General features: G+C 39.2%; 1 protein-coding gene across 1 annotated transcript in view; it reads right to left on the bottom strand.

Annotated features, from left to right (window-relative positions):
* The window catches only part of Sema3e (semaphorin 3E), a 223,125-nt gene that overhangs the window by 25,073 nt on the left and 180,862 nt on the right, over window positions 1-17,190 (bottom strand). Inside the window, exons 7-13 of the mRNA XM_050139690.1 lie at window positions 12,982-13,101; window positions 11,773-11,915; window positions 10,205-10,319; window positions 9,735-9,804; window positions 6,564-6,708; window positions 3,886-4,108; window positions 1,138-1,229 (exon numbers count right to left, since the gene is read on the bottom strand). Of these exons, the coding sequence (XP_049995647.1) occupies window positions 1,138-1,229; window positions 3,886-4,108; window positions 6,564-6,708; window positions 9,735-9,804; window positions 10,205-10,319; window positions 11,773-11,915; window positions 12,982-13,101 (908 nt within the window). The remainder of the gene's footprint in view (window positions 1-1,137; window positions 1,230-3,885; window positions 4,109-6,563; window positions 6,709-9,734; window positions 9,805-10,204; window positions 10,320-11,772; window positions 11,916-12,981; window positions 13,102-17,190) is intronic.

Here is a 17,190-nt window from a genome sequence, read left to right as displayed (position 1 = left end):
TCTTTCTGCTAACATCCATTATATTCATATATGGTCAGTCATCATCATTTTGTAGACTCTGATTTGCAAAAATGTCTACCTGCTAAATTAGATTGTAGTCATAATATTAATACATGAAGTGTATGTCTTTCTTTTTCACACAAGAAAAAGGAAGAGGGCAACAAAGAAACTAAAGTGTGGAATGTTCACATCTTCTAGCTAGGTCGGCAGGGTGATCTCCAAATCCTTCCGCCCTGTGGTTGAAATAAGTGTGCACTTCATGGACTATTTAGTACCATTTTGTTTCATTTCATTGATGGTGTCTTGGTGCTTAACATGTGTTCAAGCATGGTGCTGATGTGCTATGAAATATTTCCAAAACTCGAAACAGCTGCGATGCATCTCAGTGTCCAAACCTATGTCAGACTTGAGCTCCATTCAGGCATGAGTTACAATGATACTGATGGTCAGCTCAGTCATGTGTCATCAACAGTGTAGACTAAGACGCTTTAAACAGAAAAACACACACACAAGGCAAGGATGGGAATTGTTCCGATGAAAATATTGTGGTCAGAAATTTGCAGGATCCTGTTAGGCAGAAATATGAGTCAAGATTGAGGAATAGGCTTAAACATGGTATCTGTTTCACTAATAAAACCTTATGGTATATATTTTTCATTATGTTATAGATCCATATCTATAAATATATATTTTCATAAATTTGTTTTATGTTTTAAATATGATTTTCTATATCTTCTTATTCTTGTTAATTTTTTTATGTAGTTAATATGTTATAGTTACACACAGTGTGCTCCTCCTGTCACGAGTTGAAATGTGATACTTAGTGACGGTGTTAGCCATGTTTGCGTAAGATACGGGTCTTCACTGGCTGTTCTGGAAATCACGTGTGAGATGAGTGCTCTTCCTTCATGAAAGTGTTTGGATATTGATTCTTGTTTCTATTACAAGCACAATGGCACTTTTGAACATTCTGGTCATGAGATTTTAAATTATTCTTCCCTTCATTTTTCTCTGAATTAAAAGTAAACCGACTAGAAGAAAAAAAATATCCTGAAACTAATAAGACATTTTTCTCTTCCCTTCCAGCTTTGATTGAGTGTGGTGTGCGAATCTGATCTGTATCGCTCATGAGATTACCTTGAATATCTGCAGCTCCTCTAGAATGACCTCCTCCATCCACTCCGTTTCTTGGTTGTAAATTGTGATTACTTTTAGCACAATTCCTGTATCTGTGAGAAAGAAAAATTGGCAATAATAGAAGTGGCGTGAGGAGCCAGACTTCAAGGGGACTGGAAATAAGAGGTACACAACACTTGACCACTGCCAGCTAAAACTCACGTGACTTCTTATACACCAACAACTTCAGTTGGCGAAGATCTATTTTGCATGCAGAAGCAAATTTTTAAGTGACATACAGATTGTTTTCCAAATAGTTTGGTCCATACAAAAACAAAATCAGAGACTGAGAAATCAAGCTGCCATATTTTAGAAGTTTATTCTGAGATGAATCAGATGAACAGATAACTCTACCTAAGTCTTCTGCAGGATCAGAATCATGATGTACTTCTAGCCCCAAAAGAAACAAATGGCTGTTTTGTTTCTCTTTGACTGTGTTGAATACAGTGCCTACCATATTCTAGGCAAAACCCCTACCAGTGGATTGCACTCTATGAGGTCAATGTATATTAATTTTTCAAATATCTGGTTTGGAGTCAATATAAAAGAGCAACATATGTTAAAATAGTCCCTAAAAGATAGTTTTTAGTTCTAGGTTTTCTCTGACATAATTTGTTCTTTAAAATCCGTGGTTCTCAACTTGTGGGTCATGAGTCATGATCCCATTGGGGTGACATATCAGATATCCTGCATATCAAACAATTACATTATAATTCATAAAAGTAGCAAAATTACAGTTATGCAGTAGCAACAAAATGATTTCACGGCACCACAGCATGAGGAACTCTCTCACAGGGTTGTAGTATTAGGAAGGTTGAGAACCATTGCTTCAGATTATGTTTTCCTGAGTTTTTCATCTAAGGGAAATTGCCTATACCAATGAATCAATAGTAAATACATCCATATTGAAATTTGGAAGGACAGACTGGGAAGAATAGTTGGTGTGGAAACTGTTTGCCATGAAATTGTGGGGACACGGCTTTGGCCTTAGCACCCTTGTGACAGCCTGGACCCAGCCACACACCTGGTACCCTTGCACTGGCCATGCAAAGACAGAATGATGCCTGGTATTTGCTGGCCAGCCAAGTCTACCCCATTAAGGGAGACTAATAATTCATTTCCAACTACTTGGCTTCCATAACTGCATGTTGCTTTGTAAAGCTATAATAGTTTAGACTTCCATTTTATGTTTTATTATTCATAATATTCTGAGTTTGTTCTAATTGTAGTTTGGGTAAGAAATTAATTTATACCCACACATAACTTGATATTGGCAGAAATAATAATTTATAAAATATATTAGATCTTTAGAAGTATTAATCCATGGACTTCTGTGAGATTTGAACAATTTATCCATAATTACCAGATCCTATACATGAGTTAGTAAAACTAGATTACAATTAAACTGATAGCACCCACCTTTATTTTCTATTAAATAAAAAGAATAAAAATTGCTCCATTTTGTAAGTTAAATACACAAGTCCACATGATAACATCAGACAAAAGCAAAACTGTAAATTGATTTATTCATTTGGAAGCAATGAATTTGCAAGAATAACAGCCAAATATTGCATTAGAGCCCATGCCTGACAAATATTGGGAGGGAGACCTATTATTTATTGGCTTTTCCAATATACTTTCCACACATCAAAACTAGCTTAATTTGTTTTGGAAGACTGTGGCCCAATATGACAATATCAGTGAGTTAAATAAGATGTAGTTATTTCCCGAACGTTCTAAAATAACTTTGATAAATCAAACAAGAAAACAATTTTAGGATGGTTAGATATGTCTTCTGTTTTCTACGAGATTTAAAATAAAATATTTTCACCATTTTAACTACACTTCAGTCTTGATTTTGGATTTTCTCTTTTTAGTTGTCAGAAATCACCATGCGTGAGTGAGTGATCAGGTAATTCCAGGTTTCTTTTTGTGTGTGTGTGTGTGTGTGTGTGTGTGTGTGTTTCTCGAGATAGGGTTTCTCAGTAGTTTTGGAGTCTGTTCTGTAACTAGTTCTAGTAGATCAGGCTGGGTCTCGAACTCACAGAGATCCGCCTGCCTCTGCCTCGTTAGTGCTGAGATTAAAGGCGTGCGCTACCACCGCCCGGCAATTTCAGGTTTCTTACAGAGCTCCCATTCTTACAGAATATTGATCTCACAGAGCACACTATTAATCTTATCAACAATAATAAGATAGTGTCTGCACTATTGGTCTATTAAGTTAAGTTTAATGTTTCTTTCCTTAACATTTTTTCTAAGATCTATTAAGTTTAATATTTCTTTGCTTATTTTTTTTTTCTTTCAGGAAAATAAAGCTGTAGACCAAAGAAGCATAAAGAGGACTTAGCAATACATCCTCTTCCTGGCATACCCAGGCCAGGACCTCCTGCCGTGTCTTGTTTGAAGCTCCGTAGGGTAGAATGCTTAAGAATGCTTCCCTAAGATCATTGCGCCTGCACACGGAGACGAGGATTTTAAGTTGAAGCACCACACAGCATTTGTTCTTCATAACACTGGGTGCTCAACAATTTACAAGTTTCTTCCCATAAGTAAGACTTAATGTGGCGGCATTAATTGAAGCTATGAGTTCATTTGGTCATTTTATTTTTTAGCCCTGTGCAAACCGGCTAGTGGAACAACATACGTGCTGATTGGTAAAAGCTGTCTGAGGACAAGCCGGAATGGATCAATGCTTTCTTGTGATTTTACCTGTCCCAATAAATAAAACATCATATTGGCCATCCTCGGCTTCCACGCGGTCCACTGCCAGTTGCTTCAGGTTATATTTTCCATCCGTTTTCACGAGGATTGGCTTTTTATGCGCCGGTTTTATGGGCTGATACATTAGTGGATGCGTCCTTGCGAAACGAATGGCGTCGTCAGGGTAGTCTTTGGTGGTCCCATACTTCCCTCCGTTCATCTTGCTGGCACACTAAAATGCAAGTAGGTTAGTCCATTCTTTTCTCTTAAGCCTAAAGAGCAAACATATGACCACTACCAAGAAGAATTAGACATGTCAAATAAGCTCAAGCAATGAACTGTGCACTCAAGGGTATATAGTAGCTCCACATCTTCTGTTGCAGAAAGGGATTCAGAATGAAAAATTTCAAAAGAAAACTAAATTATTTTTTTAAAAGCAGCATTAAAAAGAACACCGAAATCCAGAAGACTGAAAATCTATACAATACAGGACAATTTGGGGACAGCAAATAAAATGCAACAATATGAACGATCAAAATATTTTCCATGGTTTTGAATTCTGTTTCTTATTTGAAGTAAATTTCAAACTGAAAAATCTGCCGTTCGCTGTTGACATAGTTTAGTGATAGCATGTTTGCCTAGCATACAAGAAGCCCTAGATTAAACCTACTGCACCTCAAAAAATAAAGAAAAAAGAAAGGGAAGGGAAGGGAAGGGAAGGGAAGGGAAGGGAGGGGAGGGGAGGGGAGGGGAGGGGAGGAAAGGGGAGGGGAGGGGAGGGGAGGAAAGGGGAGGGGAGGAAAAGAAGGAAGGGGGAGCGAAGAAAAAGAAAGGAAAGGAAAAGAAGGGAGGGGAGGGGAGGAGAGGGGAAAGAAGGGAAGGGAAGAAAAGAAAAAAAGAAATGAGAAAGGAAAAGAGAGAAAGGAAATAAAGATCTACCAGTCATCAGAACAAACAACACGTGTTTTTTGGTAATAATTCTCTAAAGCTCAGGTGAGCCCAGCACTGGGAAGTGAGGGGTGGAGGAGCCCATGTGAAAGGCAGACTGAGCTAGAAAGTGAGACCTTGCTTTAAAAAGTAAATATAAACTAACTGACCATAATTGTGCAAAATAGATTTCTCATAATTGAAACCACCACGTTAAATGGTGATGTTTCTGCTTCCTGGCTGCATATTTCTGGCGTTACGGTATAGAGAGTTATTCAAACTTTTATCATTGCTAATTAAAGAGACAAGGAAACCTCTTTATATTGTCCTGATACAATCTGTATGAATTTGTATTATTTCATATGTATCTGAAACTAACAAAATTCAGAGTTAGTTACTTGCTCTTACACACTGCCATTCTTAAGACACTGATGCTAACACGCACAACTCCAGAGCCCTGTGAGACTCAGAGCCTGGAACACTCACGCCAGTCTTTGCTTTCTGACAACTGCTGCTCACTCGCTCACGTGTGTTCCTCAGAATCAATACCAGGTGGAAGAATATCTGGGTTTTTTTTTTCTAATTTGAAGTATAAATGCAGCAGTTAAGTAGCCAGGTTCTATAAAGGGGGCATTTATAATTGTTTGTTTTTTAAAATCAGGCCATATGCCTGCGTTTGGCATGAAGTGTGCACTTGGGTGCACTTGCACAATGCATTAATGGAAACATTTTGAACTACCTTGGAAGGAGTTCAACAACCAGTCACTTCCTCCGAGCCCTCCTCTAAGGCCAAGTGGTTTGGAGAAGCATTTTTAGCTAAGCCACAGGAGTGGATTTTCCCATTTAAATTGCAATTTCAAGCAATAAAGTGAAATAAAATATATTTTATGTCTTACTAGAAGTAACGGGTTTAAGCCAGTGAGAGTGATTATTGTGATACAGCTTTGCCCTCGCTAATGGCGGTGAGATTTGCTTTCGTTTGCAGCTGGCTCTACAGAAAAGGCTCCTCGGTGACTCTGGTAATCACGGAATCAGTGAAGGCTCGCAGTCTCGCCAGACGCCTGCAAAGTGTAGATATGGCCTCCATGGCAAGCTCGACGCTAGCACTCTGTGACTCACATACAACACACAACGGTACAACCTTTGCCAACCCAGTTGCATGTGGTATCCATGGCCTAAATCTACATCATAATCTTCATTAATGTCAGCTTTAGACATGTCCCAATCAAAAGCATAGCAGTTGATACAGCTAGTTAGGGTTTTGGTAGCAATGTTCCAGAGTCAGATAATAGAATTCCCTTTACTCTGCTAAGGGAACAAGTTGAGAGAAAGTCTGTCCTAAGGAGCAAGGAAGTCAACACACATACTGAAATGGTAAAACTGGACAGGATTTTATTATTTAAAGGTGCCACATGGTACTAATTCTCCTCACAAGGCTGGAAGAAAACTTTACCATTCCTATTTTATTAAATATGTCTATGCTTACGTGTACCCCCAAAATTGCAAGTTCCCTTGGAACTACTTGGCTGGAGCGTCAGTGGGCACATCCTTTATACTGCTGCCGCTAAGATGCATCCATGCACAGGTACTGCCTTTGCATTAGATAACCAGCAGAAAACTCAACATGACACTGTTCTTTATTTACTGTTGAAGCATCCTTATAGACATGAAATTCTTAAATACTTCAGTTGCAAAGCAAGATAGAATATGTGAAACAAAGACTTCAAACATAGGAGTTGAATGTTGAATATTCCACTTACAGAACCAGGCCTCGGGTAAGGAACTTTTCCTTCATACAGTGACCAGTGGTATTCGGGGCCTTCTTTATGAGCATATGGGCCGTTAAAGGCTTCCCGTATACTTGACATGTGATAGACACAGATAGCATGGCCTCTGAATATATTGCTGAAAAATAAAAATTATAAATCTAGATGTAACTAAGAGTTCACTTGGTCAAATACCCCAATATATGTACATTGGAATTAAAACTTGAGCAATTTCTTTTCTTTTCTTTCCTTTCCTTTCCTTTCCTTTCCTTTTCTTTTCCTTTCCTTTCCTTTCCTTCCTTCTTTCCTTCCTTTTTTTTTAATTTTTTTGAGACAGAATTTCTCTGCCAAGAGCCCTGGCTATCCTAGAACTCACTTTGTAGACCAGGCTGGCCTCGAACTCACAGAGATTCATCTGCCTCTGCCTCTCAAGTGCTGGAATTAAAGGCGTGCACCACCACCGCCCAGCAAAAAGTAATTTTTTTAAAGCATAGAATATTCTAGAAATCTTAATTATTGCAATACTAAAGTAACAAAATCAAAAGACTTTCCATTCCTTTATTTCCTATTTTCTAAACTTGAAAATGACATTAGGAGGGTGGAACGGTGCAACTTCTCTTTGGAATCGCTAAGTCTTATGCGTGCTTTTGCATTTATTTGAATTATTTTAATGTCATCATCATTTATTATTTCTTTGATAAAGGTGAGAGTTACAATGACCACAGTGTCAGAGAACTTCTTGAGAGTCAATATTCTCCTTCCACCATGTGGTTCTCAAGTTCAAACTTAGATTGTCAGGCTTGGCTGCAAGTTCCTTTACCTGATGGACCATTTTTCAGGTCCTCTCTTTACATCTTTTTCAAGGCTATTAGCCATTTACATTGCTCATTTTAAGGGAATATTTCTATGTCATTACATCCTGGGTGTAGCTAATGCTCCATTAATCATTATGTTGTTGACTTTACTACAAGTTCTATTTGCATTTTACTTGGTTTCCTGGTAGCCTTTACCCTACTTTTTATCATGGTGTCCTTTAAATATTAGAACATTTGTTAAACGCTTCTTCAAGTCACTGAATTCATCAGTGATGGAAGAACTATATAAAGCTCAGATACTTGATCATCATATACAGCAGCAATCAAAATGATTTTTGAAATGGTAAGATTCCTGTAGAGGGTAAATATCATTGTTGAATATGGTATTGGCGACATGTGCAATCACATTTAGTGAAAAGATATTGTTACAGTACTTGAACGCAGAGTCATCATTTGAATGAAGTGTGCCATTTCGCAGTCTCCTTATTTTGTGAATTAAAATAAATGATGTTTGTGAAGGAGCTTTAGGAAAAACATAAACTCTGTGTAAGTGTATTTCCTGCACTCCGGGCCAGCTGTAGAGCAGCAGCCATGTTATTGTCTTAGGACATCAATTCACACATTTTTATACTACACCTTGAAGCAATTGGAAATGCCTGTGATACTGGGGGGAAAACTAGACAGTCTCAGCGGAGGTGGTAATAAACCTTTGATCACCATTCCACAAATATCAACCTCCATGGCAGGTACAGCTGGGAGCTCTTTCCCCCTCTCAGATTTATATATAAACTGAACAAAGTGGAAATCATGGAAGGAAATCATGCCTTTGATTTCTCTGAATGATCCAATATGCCATCATTCAGGTGATTAGCTTTTAAAGCGATCATTTGAAAGAATAGAAAATAAACAGATTACCTCATCGATCAAATTTATCACTTAAAGAATTATCACATGATGCAACAATCATTTGCTGCCGGGAGAAAAATGAAGTAAAGGGGGCTGTCTGTGCATTGTGGTCAATACCAATACCTATTAACTTTGAAAACTGACAAAAAGTATAGCTAATAGAAAGAATTGTTCTCATATCATTCTGTGGAAGGAAAGGTCTGATTAAAACAAGACACTTGTTCAAAGGGCTTCTAGGTGTTTTCATTCAAAGTGATCTTCAAAAATCAGCTGCTTAAAATTTAAAGAAAACTGTGGGAAGCGCCAGCTGCAGGGTCTATCGCACTTTGGCTTTAACACATTGATGAGGAGAGGGAGCAGCATCCGTCCATCTCTGCTGAAACACTGAGGTCGTTCCTCCGTTATTGTTGGAGCTGCCATTTTCCTTTGGAAAGAGACTCAGGAAATTACGTATGCAAACTTTCAACCGAAACCAATTCTAGGAACATTTCTTGTTTCACACATCAATGCATGTAAAATATTAGTTTATAGTACTCTTCCATAGATACACAAAATGCAAAAAAAATGGAAAGGGGGAACAGCACATACCTAGGCATCACCTTGAGCACCCCATGTCACAGATGGAGAGCAGATGACACATGTGTGCTCAGTATGTGTCTACACAGGAGGAAGACACAAGAACAAAGGTGCAGGGACTTATTCCTGATTAAGGGCTCGGGAACATTTCTTGGACACGTGTGGCAAGTATCAAAGAGCCAGCATAGACTAATATTGGAAGGGAAAGTCATGTCCAGCAGCAATATTGAAAAAATCAAGGGTGGGAGGGTGAGGGAGTAGGGTGTGCAATGCTAAGATCTGTCCATGTAAATACCGAGATATATCAAAGTATTATAGGCATTGGTGAAGTCAGAGAAAAAGTACCCCAAAACTAATACTGTATATACTATACATCTAATATATATGTATATGTGTATATATGTATAATATATATTATATAATACTAGAGCACTTTGTATATATATGTATATAATTGTAGAGCACTTTGTGTGTGTGTATATATATATATATGTGTGTATGATTGTGTGTATGTATATAATACTAGAATACTTTGAAAGCCTGGATTAGAAATTTTCATCTGAAAAATAAATTTACAATTTAACCTAGACTTGACAGTGTGGAAGTGATATCTTATAACCTGACCATAAAAAAAATGTGAAAACATTATCTGTAAGCAATGAAAGAGATTAGGGGACATGCAGATGCAGGAGGATGATGGGACAGATGAACACAAGAGTTAGGACTAGAGCGGGGTTGTGGCTTTGTCGAATGACGACCAGCGGCAGTCGGACAGAGGATGGGAATGATGATAGGGTCGGTGTCTGAGAGCTGTGTACCATGGAAGGGACTGCAGGGACACGGTTCTCCTTTTCTAGTGCGCTCTCACCTGGTAGTGTTAAACAGCCCAAATATCACTGGGTTCTTCGGGTCTCTGGTAGGCAGGAGAAACACATCCTCTGGAAGAATGAAAGACCATCATTTTAACCTTCTCGGCATGGAAAGAAAATATATGTACACAGCATAGTTCAGAACCATGTATCTTAAGACCGGATTTCCCATTCCACAGCTGTGCCCAGGGCAGAAGAAGGAACCATTGCTCTGCTCTGGATGGTGACTTATGCTGAGTGACAGAGCAGGACCCCACCCTGCTCCTCTATGGAGATGAATTTCTTTGTCCCCCAACTCTTCTGCCCTCAGAGGAGATTGGGTCAAAGTGAAGAGACAGAAACTCGCCTTTGGGCCGTAGAGGTCAAACCCTTCCGGGACACATTGTTTCCACCCATGCCTGAGAGAGGGACAGTCAGAGAGAAACATGCCTGCAGGTGAATGAGCTGTCTACCCTCCAGGAATAATTACCTAGCTCGTCAAAATATGTGTCGATTCCATTCGCGCCTGGGACAGAGCAAACGAGCCTTGCTTTGAGGAATGTGCTCCACTTATTCACCAGTATTCTCTGCCCTCCCACGTCATTCTGGGAAAAAACAAAACGGACAAATGAATACTTACAGAGCATTTACAAAGCAAGGCTTGATTTGGTGAAATGGGCTGATGGGTTTGTTGTTTGCATCAGTGTGTGTGTGTGTTTGTGAACATTTAGCAAAATCCTCAGATAACATTACAAACCATTCCCTCTTACTTCTCCCTTGCATTGCCTTATATCATTGTAGTATTCTTAAAAAAAGATTATTGAATTTTTACTTTCACGTGTGGAGAGGAGACACTGAGTATAGGGATGAGCAGCATGCATGGGTTGGTGCTGCAGAAGCCAGGAGATGTCATCTGGTCCCTAGGGTTTGAGTCTCAGGTGAAGGGCCAGATATGGGTGCTGGGCATTGAACTGAGCCCCTCTGCAAGAGTCACAGGTGTAAGAACCTGTGACTGTCTCACCAGCCCCTCAGTGCAGAACTTTAATTCAAGTACTCTCAATATATTTTCCAGCTATTACCCTTATTAATATCACACATATTAACACTGGATTTGTGATGTAGCAACCTTATTTATTATTTGTTCATACATGGTGTACCTGTCTCAAGAATTTGGATGGATCGTATCTTTTAGTTCGCTTGGGAAAGAAGCTTATGGAACAAGGCCTGGTGGGTGGCTGATATCTATCATCTCTACACTTAAGAGTTACAGGTCATTCCTAGCTGCACGTGTGTGTGTCTACATACTATGTGTGTTATTATTATTAAATATCTTCCCAAATGTGAAAAATCATTATTGTGGTTTTGCTTTTAGTTTTGTTTTATTCTTTTATTACAGAATTGATCAACTGTATTTCTCATAACCAGGTATATAGAACCCCAAATAGATTGTGAATGTAATAAAAATTATTAAATTCAATTTAAAAATATTATAGAGTTGAGACAATATGATGGCTCAGAAGGTTAAGGCACCTGCAAAAAAGCCAGAGGACCCAAGTTCAATCCCCAGGACCCACATGATGGCAGAGGAGAACATATGTCTAACATTCATGAACATGTATGAGCAGTAACATACACACAGATATGCACACATAAAAACGAGCAAATACATATACTATCTTTTAACTAGAACAAATTTCTATTTGGAAGAAAATGCTAACTATAGACTATTTTCTAACATGGCTTTGAAAAATGAGAAAACTCATCCAAGGTAACCTTTTATAGTGAAACTTTCATTATCAATTAAGTGATGGACATAAGAAAGCCTACAGAACACTTCAAAATCTGAAAAGTAGAAGCCTACTAGAGAATACTATGTCGGATGGGTAGGGAAGGGGTGGGGCATGAAGAGGGGTTGAGGGAGGGGAGACTGATGTAACCAAAGAATATTGTATAAAACCCTGAAAAGAGGCAATAAAAACAAGTGTAAAACTCTATACAAAAGGCCTGGCACACAGTGTGAAGCAAGCAAGTGTAGGAACACAGAGACGCCATCCTCACCACGCACAGCCGCCCCACTCGGGTATAGATTGTGTGGGCACTGTTCTCCGCTTCCAGCGCCTTCTCAGTGAAAAAGAAGTACATCTTGTTGTCATCTCGGTCTTCATTGTCAGGGATCATATACGAACCTACAAATTTTGGTTCTACGGACAAAACATAAGTGAAAAGGTAAAGTCACCTTGATAAATCATTTAGCCCTGGATTGTCAGTTTGTGTGAAAATACAAATCATCTTGAAAGTTTTAGAGAATTATCGAAAATTAGATAACTAACCTCATTTTATGTCAAAATCAATGGTCAGTTAATAATGTGATTTAGATAGATGTAAAGAGTCCAAGAATACAGAAAATAATTTTAGAGGTGCATGTTGCAAACCAAATACATTTAGTGGATGTACAAACTGGAGATATTATGAAAACAGCCTATAAATTTCTCCTCAAGTCTATACAAAGTGAATGTACACCACATCGAAGTTTAAAAGTACATCGGCATTTATTTTTTGTTCATGCATAACCAATCAATAAACCTCATGGAAAATCACTTATTTTTGAAGTGAGAAATTTAAGCCTTTGTGTTTAGAGTGGAAAGCATCTGAGTAGGTGACTTGTGATTGACACGGTAGCAGGCGTGGTAAAGATAAGACATGTATGTTGGCGCTTAGTCAAAGGCTGGGAACGATGAAAACCCTCACTACAACATGGTATTTTCCCTCCTAGATATATTAGGATGTGACAAAATATAAAACTTATGCATATGTGTGTGTGTGTGTGTATATATATATATACATACATATGAGTATAACTGCATTTACATAGTATAGAACTCTGGTTAGGGACCCACTAGTGACCCTCTTCCATTTTTCTTTGTCTCTAAAGTGCAGCACCATCCTTTCGAAGCAGCGAGGCACACCATAGCTGTAGCAGCAAGGATGCCACTCATGAGTCTTCACTTTTCATATTCGGTTTGCTTATTTCACTTAGCTCTTGGTATCTTGGCATCGCTGTAAATAAACTTACTGCATAACTAAGGTAAACCATTTTATTAAAAAAAAATGACGAACACCTATCATATGTATTTTGGACCCAAGAATGCGAGAGTTACAAGGACTATTTTGTGTTTATATTTTCACTATCAAGATGGCAGGCTTAGCCGCGGAGTGTTGGGTTGTTTCCCACTCTGGTTTTCCAGGCTCCTGTCTGCTCCTCTCTACCTTTGAGCAGCCGGTCATCGTCATGCTCCGTGCGAATGTGGCCCAGCTTCCCCAGACTGCGGAAGATCGCAGAGTCTCTGCCCCAGTAGTCGCTGTAGAGTCCAGCGAACAGCTCGCTGCCTGCACAGGGGCACAGGGAAAAGGGTGTCAATGCCTGTCTCAGTCTGAAGATGAAGTAGAAGCCGCGGTTAGTTGCTTTAACAAACATTCGACTTGAGGCCCGCAGCACTGTTCTTAAGGGCGGAAGGGATGCAGCCACGCAGCAGAGCATCAAATCCTACTTGTTGATTAGCTGTGAACTCCGAGCCTCATTTTCTTTCTGAACAGAAAAAGGAACAGAGTTCAGAGCTATTAGAAGAAAAGCACGGGAATGGGGCTGGGGGACGGGGGGGGGGGGGGGGGGGGGGGGGGGGGCGGGGGGGGCACTGGTGAATGCTGAGACCCATCTGGTGACGTAGCCGGGGTTCGTCTTATTTTGGAAAAACATGATTTAACCACGAAAAGTACAAAGTCTGCCAAAGTTGTGTCTACTCCAATCAGTTGTCTTACATGTTGAGTTTACAGCTGGATCAGAGGAGACTGATAAAAAGATTCAAGATTTATCTGGAGTCAGCAGAACGGCTGACCTGACCTGCAGCACCAGGAGAGGCCACAGACTTAAACTCGGGGTCTGGGATCATTCAGATTCGTGTAAGATCGTGAGAGATCACGATGTCTTTTTAGAGGAAGAAACAGGCATTAGCAGTTTAGGAGGAGAGAATAAAATTCTGTGTAAACAGAGAGAAGGCATAGGCTGAACCTCGGGAATGCTATTACCTATGAGGCGTGGGGACCTCAAATGTCCTTCCTTCCTGTAATGACAGAGTGCAATGGGTTTGCATCAGTGGGCCCAGGAGGCCTGTCCTGGGAACGCCTGGTCTGCTCCCTCCCAGATGAATCTCACGGGCAAAGAAGCAAAGAGTCACAGCAGATCTCTGGAACTAGGATCCTCACTCAGAGTGGTCAAGTTATTTCCCTACGGTGTGCCCAGAACTCTAACTGGTTTGAAAATAAATCAGAAATGACGATGCTTGAAAAGTACATTATTGATTTTTACTTCCTGTATGAATGTGCTATATACACACACCCATGTACATATGCAAGTGTGTGTTCACACCGGCAAAGCTACAATCTCTCTCTCTCTTGCTCATGTATCTCTCTTTCTCCTTCCTTTCCCCTCCCTCCCTCCCTCCCTCCCTCCCTCCCTCCCTCCCTTCCTTCCTTCCTTCCTTCCTTCCTTCCTTCCTTCCTTCCTTCGGAATGTATTCACATGTGCACACATGTTTAAAGTCTTTCAAAGTGTAATAAAACTCACAGTAACTTCATTTCCAATTTACTATGTCATTTATGCCATTAGTTTCAAGGGAAAACTGATAATGTTACCGGTATTAAAACTTGACCAATAAATGAACTCAATTTAAGGAGACTGCAGAAATTGCTTAAAATTTCATTTATTAATTTCATTTCAGAATTTCTAAAGTTTTTTTGTCTAACATAAAATCTTTAAAACTTTTTCTAAAAATTCAAATTATCACACACATTTGTATGGTATAAGCTTTCAAAAGTGTCAACTGGGTTGTGTAAAAGGGAATTAATTCATAAAGATGTTTATTTCTAATGTGAGAAAACCATGAATTTTCAAAAACAATTACTTTATTATAACAGTTAGAAGTAGGTTAATGAGATATAAATCAAACTCACATGTTTAAAAAAGTATGTATAAGTATTTCTGCAGTAAACTAATTTTCATTTTTTTAAATAGCAAATATAAATGAGATGCTTTTCTGTCTAGAAAGCCTACAATGGAAGTTTAAAAACTATAGTCAGTTAAATGCAATCCTCTGGCAAAAAGAATTCACTCTTTTGTTTAGTGTGGTTATTTAGGTTTCACATTTTCACTCTACAGCAAAAGCAATGTTTATCCAATGTTATTTATTTAAAGATTCAATTTACAACTAGGCAAACAAACATAATTTCCAAAAGCCACTTTGAAACAGACTAAGTAGAAACTTACTGTGTGGAAACGAATTTGATTATTGCCTTATTATTAACTCATAATTTATAGCCAAGACTTCAGGATTTCTGTGAAGCTATCCCCTTGGCCTATATACAGAACAATAACCCAAGTCCGCAAGACTTGGGCCAACAGTGTAAGTAGTAAAAGCAGCTCCCGGGTCTAGCTGAGAGCTTTGTTAGTAGTTCTTAATATATTTATAAACTTGTCAAATTTGCTTTTGATATAAGAGCGGCTATCTTTCCTCAAAGTGTTGCACCAGTGTTTTGCTTTATTTTCAGGGAAACAACTGCTATTTTTCAGCCAGGCACTATCACTCTCTCTGCTTTCCCTCCCTCCCTCCCTCCCTCTCTCCCTCCCTCCCTCCCTCCCTCCCTCCCTCCCTCCCTCCCTCCCTCCCTCCCTCCCTTGCCTCTCTCTCACCCTATCATCTATCTATATCTATTAGTCTATCTCTCTATTTATCTATCTCTATAATACAGCACATCTCTCTATCAACCTCGTATACTTTTAACCCCTTCCACACCATGTCCTACTTCCCTTCTCAAATTTATGTCATTTTCTTCCTTAATCATTTTATATATGTGTATGCACACATGTGTGTGTGTGCTACTGAATGCAATTATTATGGGCCATATATTCATAAGTACAGGGCTGATCACTTGAGCATAGGCCAACTATCAGAAGACTTGCCCTACATAAAACTGGCTCTCTCTTCGTCAGGAGCTATCAATTGCGTATAGCTAATCCTATAAACTACAGTAATGATCCGCCCCACAGCAGGGCAAGAGTGCTGGACTTGAGACCAGCTCATTTTCAGGGAACTTATGCCTGTATCTGTAAACCTAGGCAAGAGCCCATGGTCAGAGGGGTCACAGACCTTAAAGAAGAAAATATTACTACCAGTTTGCTAAGCTGACATAGTATCCAACTGTCTTCTAAATATTTATCCTAATCTCCATAGGTCAGAGCAGATCTCAGTATACACACACACACACACACGCACGCGCACACACACACACACACACACACACACACACACTTCTGCCATGGGTAAAGGCATTCATAACTTTGCCATGGGCAAAGGCAGGAATTCATAACTGATCAAGTTGGTGACTCTGATGTACCAGTCCCCGTTTGTGACATCTATAAAGGATCAGAAAGAGGGGCAGAAAGATTGTAAAACCCCAAGAACTGCAGTAAAACAACATCTTCTGGACATGACAGAGATATTGCACATCCCTGAACTCTCTGCAGCTGTAGCTGTGAGAGCATCCCCATAGGACACCAGTCAACATCCCACCATGATGCAGGGAAGAACACGGGACTTTGAGAGTCTACTTTTTCATAAAGCAAGCAAGAACGGGTAAGCCAATGAAAAGAATGTTCACAACCAACAAATCACGGTGGAGAGTAGCAAGTTCCCAATTCATTCCTCTCACTTGAATTTCTCTTCGAACTTCTTCAAGAGAGCAAGCTTTAACAAGGTAGAGATCTGTTGTGTTCATATCATTTATTAACATACACCAAACGAGAGTTACGATCATAAGAAAATAGCATAAAAATAAATGAATAGAATATACATTAAATTATAATTTGGTGAAGTTTTATCAGACTAGCGTACATATCTTTGTATGGAGAGAAGAGAATTTTTGAGACAAAAAAATGACTCAGTGGTTAGACATGTAAACCATTTTCTGGGATTCAGTCTGTACCGTTTAACGGGACTTGAGACTCATCAACTATTATTATGGGAATACAATTTTACTCCTGTCCATATATCTTACCTCCTTAGCCCAATTTAGAATTTTGTTTCAAAGTTCTGCTTGTCTTGATCAAGACCATACAATGACCATGTCAGCCAGTAGATGGCAGCCGTACGACAGCAAATAATGCCTTGTCTTGACAGGGTTTCTGCTCCAAGATTGATTGTCAGTTTTACCCACTTTCTCTTTTTGTAGTTAGATGAAAGAAAATACTTCATAAAAAAATCAAATAAATAAATGTAAGTTTTATTATTTCAACTTCACAGGAGGTTGTTAAAGCAGCCAGGTGTTAAAAGTTGTAAGTTATGGAAACCGAAGCAAATGTTGGTTGGGCATATATGCTATTCCTCAGAAGTTCCTGGCTTCATTTATTATTATCAGTGTGGAAAA

Source organism: Alexandromys fortis, unplaced genomic scaffold (assembly GCF_014885135.2).
Source record: "Alexandromys fortis isolate MF-2015 unplaced genomic scaffold, M_Fortis_MF-2015_v1.1 scaffold_38, whole genome shotgun sequence".
Taxonomy (NCBI): Eukaryota; Metazoa; Chordata; class Mammalia; order Rodentia; family Cricetidae; genus Alexandromys; species Alexandromys fortis.
This window is presented reverse-complemented; position numbering and strand designations above follow the sequence as displayed.